The following is a 9,300-nucleotide window of genomic DNA, read 5'->3' as shown; positions in this document are numbered from 1 at the left end:
CCTTCCAACTTTATTCAAATATATTGTGCAAAGGTTTACGGTCAATTAAAGACATTCTAAATGACTACTCATGCAATATACACATACAAGACAAAACACTTCAGTTGTGCATTAAGGGAAAAATGTCAGTAGCAAAAACAGCAATGACTCCTCTACTAAAAGTATCAGTGCTCCAAAAATCCAGAATAGTCTCTATAACCAATTTAAACAAAACCATTTAAGCATTATTTCATAATCATGGAAACATATATACACATAAAAAATAAGGATAAAAGAGAAATGCAAAAAGTTGTACATCTTTGGTACTACCATTTTTTGGAGTGGACAAAGGGATTTCAAAAATAAGAAACCCCATATAAATACCAATAAAATGGACATACATACTATAAAGACCCATTTTCCTGCCAGACAATCTATAGATCAACAGTGCAATTCATGGCAAGGTTCAAATGTAATCGACCGCAGCAATCAAACTGCATAACATGAGCGTCTTGAAAATGCTGAATATTAACAATATTCAGTGTTTAAGACCCCAATATGGCACCTTCTGTTCAAACATAATGACTGCAGTACCTCCTTTTAGCTTGAATTTATTAAATTGTTTGGATTTAGTATGTTTAGCAGCTTCACAAATCTGTGTGAATAATATTTATAACACACTGGGATCGTTTGATTACAATTATGACACATTTTCGTTCAGTTCCCTCTGTAACCAAATGATTATTGCCTCTTATTACATCTTTAGCACATTTATACGGAAGTAACATTTATGTAGATAACGTAAAGGGACAATTAAAAAGCTTATGCACAGCACAGCAGTGTTACAGAGAAGAGGGGCATATTCTTTTTTCAGTTATGAATCAAGCTGCATACATTTCATGTAGTCAAGCAGAGAACTATGCTTTTTATTTACTGTATAGTCTTTCCATTGTGTATATGCTCTAGAACACATCTATGTTTGTATATTCTCTATATCCTTTCCACAAGAATTGAAAATATATATTTATTCCCATGGGAATAAATGTAAACTGTTGGGCTGTCCTATGCTCTTGTGCTAGTTTCAATATTACTCTCAGTGACTGAGATCTTCTTACTTTGCACGACAACTCTGTGACTGCCTTGCTGCAAGGGGGTGGGTGACACACTCTGACCTCTCACATCTACACCATGACCACTTACCTCTAAGCCCTGCTCCGAAAAGCCCGACCCTGTCTGAAGCGTCACCTGGCCTAAGCCTGCACTGGCCCCTACACCTGAAGACGTTGACCCGCTCTCAACCACTCGCACTTGTCTGGATCGGGAGACGCTTGATCCTTGTGAGAGGCCATCCACACCATGTCCTCTGACTTCTAAGCCCTGCTCCGAAGAGCCCGACCCTGTCTGAAGCGTCACCCGGGCTAAACCTGCACTGGCCCCTGCCCCTGAAGATGCTGACCCGCTCTCAACCACTCGCACTTGTCTGGATCGGGAGACGTTTGATCCTTGTGAGAAGCCTGGTGCTGTTCCAGCATGACGCTCTGCCGTCGCGATCAACGCCTGGCCGCCCCCCTGTGAGCTGCTGCTCTCGCCTCTGATGGTTTGGCTGACCCCTGTAACAACGTGCCCAGCCCCTCCTGCCGCACCCACCTGCCTCCCTACAAGTACCATGCCCTGGGAACCATAAAGGCCCCCCACCTGACCTAGCCCCATTACAGACTGGGAACCATGGAGGCCCCCCACCTGACCTAGCCCCATTACAGACTGGGAACCATGGAGACCCCCCACCTGACCTAGCCCCATTACAGACTGGGAACCATGGAGGCCCCCCACCTGACCTAGCCCCATTACAGACTGGGAACCATGGAGGCCCCCCACCTGACCTAGCCCCATTACAGACTGGGAACCATGGAGGCCCCCCACCTGACCTAGCCCCATTACAGACTGGGAACCATGGAGGCCCCCCACCTGACCTAGCCCCATTACAGACTGGTCTCCCCCTGCTACAAGCACCATTTGGGGTTGGTTCTCAACCACGTACATAGGGGTGGCAGCATAGTACATAGTGGGCTGCTGGATGAGAAGCGTCTGGCTCGGAATCAAAATGTTGTCTTGGACATGGACTCTGGGCATAGTGACTGATCCCTGGGATCTCTCACTGACTAGCCTATCCTGGACGATGGTGGAGGTTCCTGTGGCTACGTTGGAGGTGTTGAGGGTGCCGACACTGACGTGCTCTCTGTCTCTGGTGGTTTCTGTGTGGGAGTGGGTGTGTGTATGAGTGGAAGTAGAGGGTCTGGGAGGTGACACTGGTCTGGCTGGACGGACAGACACCTCCACAGACTCGGTCTCCAAGGTGGACCCCTGGCAGATATCAGCTAAGGTTTTGAACTTGGGTCCCAGGTCATTGAGGAAGTCAAGGCTGTTATCATTCTCCAAAAGACTGCAGCATCCCACTGAGCCTGCCAAAGACTCCTGGCCCTCATAGTCGTAGATCCGAAGAGCATCCTTCTCGTGAGCATGTTGTGCGGCATGGTCGGCTTTCTGCAAAAATAGAGCAACAATGACTATGAGCCTAAACTTCAGCAAAAACGAAGGTACACTAAACACTCCTAAAACGAAAATGTGAAGCTTACTGGTGGTCTGGCATGTTTAGACCATTAATTGTATTACTGCAGAGACTTGACATTTGCATGAGATTGCTCATTCAAACCAGTTAATTTTAAGGCGCCTTTATTTTTGATAAAGTTAAATAGTGCTTTAAATAGTGATTTCAATGCATTTTAAAGCACAGATTACCTTGCAATGTAAGGCTGAAAACAGTCCTTGAGACTGGTTTATGAACACAATTCAAACATCTATCTGTGCAATGGTGTTTAGCCCACATTGATTTACTCAGGTAAGTTCGGGTAATGTTTTGCTCACAAGATGCAATGTTCACACAGTAAAGAGTAAGAAAATAAAACACCAGATTTGTTTAAATGAACTTGCCAACTGTTTGGCTTTTGCGTTTCTGCTCGATTTGAATACCAATGGCAAGTTATTGACCATTCACATTGATTTATGGAAGACATTGTTATTAGAGTAATTTCAACAGCTTGCATTATTCACGTTCAGAGTAGAGGTTTTCAAAGATATTTCCAGGTACTCACACTTGAGTAGTAGTCGTGCAGGAAGTCTTCAGACAGGGCGATGCCATCGTATGCTCCAACTCCATACCTGGAGAAATACTCATGGCCTGTCATAAAGCCCCCTCCCAGGTGGTCCACATCCACATGCTCGCCGGGCTTATGGAAATACTGATAATGCTGCATGTTCTCTGTTGTCAACATGGAGGAAGATGTTACACCTCCTCCGCCTGCAGCCATTCCTCCACCTGCCACTGCACCTCCTGCTCCTCCATGGATGGCACTCCCTGCTCCTCCATGGATGGCACTCCCTGCTCCAAATGCATTCACATCTGTAGCCGTAACTCTCCCATGGTCCACTTCCGTTGGAATTTGAAGGAGAGGAACTTCCTGTGCGAGAAGGGGGAAAGCAATCATCTACGTGAAAAAGCATGAATGTAAAAAAGCTAAAGTTGTAATGTATACGCATCGTGTCTCGCACCGAGAATAGGAGATCACACACGTTGTGAGCTTGTAGATGTGCTATTTAAAGTGTGGGACCCCATGCAGCGCATAAATATGTGTAAATAATGAGTTTTTCTGTGATCCACTGGGGCACCCCTTTTGTAAGAATGATTCTATACTAATCAATTAATTTAAGCTTTTAGCCGATTCTCTTATCAAGGGTGATTTACAAAGTGCAAGTTCGGAGGCATGAACCTAAACAAACAATCTGGTCATGTATTTAGAGTGCAATCAAACAATTAAGTGTTCCAAAAAGAATTTGGATACCAGGTAAACTTCACGTCTGTCTCTTGGGACCCAGTGTTTGAAGCACTGATATATAATAACATACTGTACATACAGTACAAACTGCAGCATATGTGAAAGTGTTGCCAACATACAGTACATCTGGATAGCATCACTAGCATCTATCTAAATAGGGAACATCTGCTCATACAAGGAAATCAGGAGTGCCAGGGGGTGAGGTGAATTTTTCAGACTGGGTGGAAGAAGAAAACAACAACCAGTGTAGTTAGTTACCCTGTCTTCTCCTTGCCCCTCAGTATAATAAGAGATTAGCTGTTCTTTCGTCTCGAACGGAATGGCCTTGAAGTTCCCCATGGCTGCCGCACCTCCACACAGGCAGAATAACAGCAGGAGTGGCACCACTGAAACACACACAATTCACGTTACTTCAAACCCAAACCCATGCAACTATGATGACGAATGAAACGTCTGTTGGTTCATAAGCTAGTGGACTTAGGCCTAGTGAAAGTCATGGGCAAAGTAACACATGTTGTGCAAAGGCTAAATGTTTGAGAAGCATGACCCGACCCGTCCTGCCTCATAGTGTATGAACCCGATGTGTGACCCACCCTCCCTGTTGATCCCTTCAGATCACAATTCAACAGCTCTGGTTAGGCATGAAGGGAGGGGCAATGATTCTTATCAACCCAGCAGTGGAGTATAACCCTATCTACAACCCACTACCAGTACTGTACTCAAGTACAATTTTGAGGTACTTCTACTTCTACTCCACTACATCTCAGAAACAAATATTGTACAATTGTACAAATATTGTCTGGAGCCAGGCTATTAATCCACTACAATTATTTGACAACTTTAGTTACTTTAGTCAGGGAACTTTAGCAGAATACCTGTCAAAGCTGGGAATACATTTGTTACCAAACGATTTCTTCACCAATGTGTTCGTAAAGGTGTCTACTAACATATCTAACAAAGATTGAAATTCAACATCCCTAGGAGAATCTTTGACAGCTAGGGTAATTCTGTGTCTCATTCACTTGCTATACACTATACAATAAGGGAAAAAGTTACTCCCAAAAATATGCTTCAAGTGGGATGTGAGAGGTCTAACTAGGTGTTTTTAATTATTCTGAATCCATTGCAAGCATTTGTTTTACACAAAAAACATTCATTGGGCCAAAAAGCAGCCCCAAAGAACGATGGTTTAGTGATGAGTCATCACTTTTCACAGTTGTATGGGGTCCATTTCTGGCCCAAGGAATGTTTTTCGTGCAAAACAAATGCTTGCAATGGATTCAGAATAATTAAAAACACATAGTTAGACCCCTCACATGCTACTTTGAATACTTTTCGGTACTTTACATTTTGATGCCAATACTTTGGTACTTTTGGTAAATTTTTATTACCGGACTTTTACTTGTAACAGAGTGTTTCTACAGTACATCGCATTAGTGATACTTGAAGTGAAATAAATGTGAGTGCTTTTTCCACCACTGCCCACTGCTCGTACTCACACAGCAACAACAGTAGACCGAGGAGCAGGAGGAGGACACCGGGAACTCCGAAGGTGGCTCCCTTTGGCTTTGGCACGCAGGTCTTTGTGGTGGTGGTGGTGGTTTCCTCACATGTGCACACCACCACGTCCATTACCTGGACGTCACCGCACGACTTGCCCTGCTGGTCTGTGATCTCCATGGCGATCTTGTACTGGCCTGGCCACAGGCTGGCCTGGTTTCGAAGAATGGCCGAGGTGCCTTGGGGAGAGAGCAGTGAGAAAATGCACCGAATCAGTGATAGGCAGAGGCGTCACAAGGGGGGGGAAAGTGGGACTGAGTTACTAGGGCCCAAGGTGGAGGAGCCGCATTATTACGCATTATTTTGTGCTTTAACTATTGAAAAATAGCAGAAATACAAGCTCACAGTGCGGCACCGAGTGCACCGAGAGCTTGTAGATCTGCTATTTTTGAAAGGTCGTGAAAATGTGTGCAAATCTTTGAATATATGTATTTTTTTAAGGGAACATTTGTAACTCAAATTTACTTCTGGGGGGTCCCTGGAACTAAATATTTTGAGATGGGGGTCCGTGGCCAAATACATATCATTTTGGGGGTCCTTCACATGAAAAGATTTGAGCACCACTGATATAGAAACATAGGTTTTTCAAAAAACCTTTTCAAAGACTTCCACAAATGTTCATCTGTGTATCTGCTATTTTTCAATAGTTAAAGCACAAAATGTGAGCGAATCCTTGTACCCAGGGCCCAGAATTTGGTGCGACACCCCTGTTTAACAATGTAACAATACACAATGATATATCGCTGTCTGTTGGATACCTTGTATGTCCAAAATCTGTTACTTTTCAGGGAATGGCGTAAACAAAAAACGTGTTCCAATGGATACAATAGAGTTATTATTTAGTCACAAGCTCTTGTTAATACGTTTCATTGGTCAACATAAATATTTATAAAACTCACAGACAGACATAACCACTTTCAACCTGATGTAGCAGGTTGCAAATGCAAGGCATTGTGAGCTTGTAGATCTGTTGTTTCGCTCCTTTTGTGCGACAGTAAAACATAAAAAGACGAAATGTGTAGAATGGAGATACAAGGTTTCTGCCTGACAGTTTGATCAAACCTGACAGCACTATTCCTAAATGGGGGAACAAATATTTGTTTTTAATAACGTATCGCCTGATATTTTCTAAATTCTTGACATTCAGAGACATTAAGTAAATATTAAATTAAAACCTCAGTCACAATGCCTCACCATTTATATGATCCACTGTCCATTTTCCATTACGGTTCCCCTGAATCACCCTGAACTCAAATGGTGCTGAATTTGGGAATTCATCGTGGTCTATGGCTGTGACATAAACCACGTTATCACCATAACACACAGTCTGGCTGGTACTGGTCAGTGTTGGACAGTCGTCATTGGCGTCTTCCACCTGAATGGCTATGGTCCCTGTGGCTGTTTTAGTGGGCACGTCTGAAAAACAACAACCAGTGAGGATGAAATAAGGATGATTTAATTGTGTACTGTCCATAGTGGTACCTGGAATTTACTTACCACTGGTAATACAAATTATTTCAGCATAATATGTTCCATTGATCAAGTACTTGGACTCTCGATCAGGCAATTTGGCCAGCCTGATATCTGCTGTCTTTTCGTCAATAATCAACCAGTTGTTGATGTCCTTTATTTTTGCATACCTGTGAGCAAGAATATTTTAATAAGGATAAAATAATAAACATTCACTAGAAACACTAACAAAATACATGTGTGCCTATGATTGATGCTAACCTGACATTGGTAGCAATTTTCAGAGTGTCACTGTCAATAGCAGCGTAGTTGGTGATGATCTGGTGAAGATTGATCTTGCTTGTGTCCTCTGAGACCACAACCACCTTGACAGCCGGGTGGAAGCGGGGTGGTTCTATCTGGTTCACCACATTGATCTTGACCGGGTAGGTTTTGGGAACCAGGCTGGGGGGTCTAATGGCACCAGAGCCAAAGTTGTACTCTGCCTTATTGGAGACGGACACTGCCAGGTTGAGCACTTTGAGTTCCTCATAGTCCAGAGCCTTTAGATTCAAATGACAAAAACACATTGGCCATAGCATTCACACTTCAAATCCTGTTATAAGAATTTCTCCATTTCAATCATCTAGATTTGAGTCAAAACTGGAGTGTCAAAGGGAATGAAACCCTAGGCCGATTTAGTTTTGAGTTTTCCTGTAGGTTAAAAATATGTGAGAGTAAAAATAAGACAGCTTGACCTTAATGTGATATATGTAAGCAACGCAGCTGCAGCTAATACACATTTATAATGAGTGTGTTGGATTTTGTATTGTCAATACTTTGGTACAACAATCTAACACACCCATTAATGTTATTAGCTGCAGTTGTGTTGTTTACCTCATGGCATATTATAAAGTCAGACTGCCTTGTTTTTACCCATGTGCAGTTTTGTAGTTTTTGTAGTAACTACAAAATCACCCAAGGGTTTCAAGCCCCTTTAATTTAAGTTAAAGTGTGAAATAAATGAAGACAGGATTTTCATGTGTACATAATAATAAAGCCATCCCCTACCTTGTTAATCATGATAATGCCCTCATTGGTCTTCTGATCAGTGGTGATGCTGAAATAGCCAGCCTCATTCCCTGACACAATGGAGAAGACAGCCAGCCAGTTAGCAGTGAACTCCATATCCAGGTCAATGGCTTTGATCCTCATCACCTCCACGTTGATGGTGTTCTCCTGAACATGGCCTTCATACTGCAAATATAATGTGGATTTACAGTTCATTAATGCTGCACTCGGAAACTTATTTTAATTAACTAAATATTATTTGAATTGTATTTTATTATGACTAGCACAAGTAGCACATCCTGCAGTGGTTGTGAAATGTAGACTCTGGTGTTGGGTAGACACCTACTGGTTGACAACTAGTACTGCCTGAAGATCATAAGCAGTAAGCACATGTTGTAATTTAAATCCTATAATATACAATTGTAGAATTGAAGACAACGAAAGAAAACAAATATTTTGCGCATATCAGCACTCAAATGTGCCTAAAGTGTGCATATATTCTGTTCTTACCAAGAACAAATCACAGCTAAGAAAAGATTGGTGATTTGTGAAAGTGGGTCTTAAGAAGAAATCTCTTCTTGAGAATGGTTATGGAATGAGGCCCAATATCTCCCCCAGCCAATAAATGAGTGTGAGAGACATGAATCTCAGGACACATAAATATGGATTTCTACTTAATATATATTCTTCAAAAAATAAAAGCATATAAGGGATGCTTTTGGAAATCCTGTGCTTACCGTTTCCCTTTCCAGGTATGGAATGTTGTCATTTATATCTAGGAGATTGATCACAACATCTGCTGTCGCTGAGTTTCCTCCTGCTGCTCCATTCATGTCTGCGCCTCTTACAGTCAACGTATATGTGTCTCTGGTCTAGATAATAGGAGAAGGTAAATAATAAAAATGTAATTCAATTCAATTGTATTGATTTTGATAAATCAATAGACGTTTGATACAACACTCCCAATGATATTAGTTTATTGCTGCACAGTAGTTTCAGGCAATATTCCATCCCTCTAGTGCTGGTTGGCAAACCAATATAGAATTTGATATGCACGAGTAGTACCTATGCCATACATGATTAGAGTATAATAACATAATATGTCATATTTTCCATATATCAACAATTTCAGACATATTTTCCATTAAAGATGATGCGAATGGGACTGGGAAATGGTGTGAAAGATGTTACCACTAATAGTCTAACATTATTATGCAAGGAAAAAATCCAGACTTGGAATTTAGAAATACAATAATCCAGTAAACATCACTTTTCCAATTAACTGCAATAAATAAATAAAACAGTCTATGCAGTATAACCACTACTAAGCCATATTTGGCTATATTAACTA

General features: G+C 41.9%; 1 protein-coding gene across 1 annotated transcript in view; it reads right to left on the bottom strand.

Moving 5' to 3' along the window:
* The window catches only part of LOC308285818 (desmoglein-2-like protein), a 15,285-nt gene continuing 5,985 nt past the window's right edge, over positions 1 to 9,300 (bottom strand). Inside the window, exons 6-14 of the mRNA XM_080726702.1 lie at positions 8,687 to 8,821; positions 7,950 to 8,135; positions 7,161 to 7,441; positions 6,927 to 7,069; positions 6,624 to 6,845; positions 5,369 to 5,608; positions 4,128 to 4,255; positions 3,129 to 3,494; positions 1 to 2,520 (exon numbers count right to left, since the gene is read on the bottom strand). Coding sequence (XP_080582828.1) covers positions 1,042 to 2,520; positions 3,129 to 3,494; positions 4,128 to 4,255; positions 5,369 to 5,608; positions 6,624 to 6,845; positions 6,927 to 7,069; positions 7,161 to 7,441; positions 7,950 to 8,135; positions 8,687 to 8,821 — 3,180 coding nt within the window. The 3' untranslated portion in view covers positions 1 to 1,041. The remainder of the gene's footprint in view (positions 2,521 to 3,128; positions 3,495 to 4,127; positions 4,256 to 5,368; positions 5,609 to 6,623; positions 6,846 to 6,926; positions 7,070 to 7,160; positions 7,442 to 7,949; positions 8,136 to 8,686; positions 8,822 to 9,300) is intronic.

This window comes from Nannobrachium achirus (assembly GCF_963921795.1).
Source record: "Nannobrachium achirus genome assembly, chromosome: 5".
Classification (NCBI taxonomy): Eukaryota; Metazoa; Chordata; class Actinopteri; order Myctophiformes; family Myctophidae; genus Nannobrachium; species Nannobrachium achirus.
Note: the sequence above shows the minus strand (reverse complement) of the source record. Positions and strands in the feature narration are given on the sequence as shown.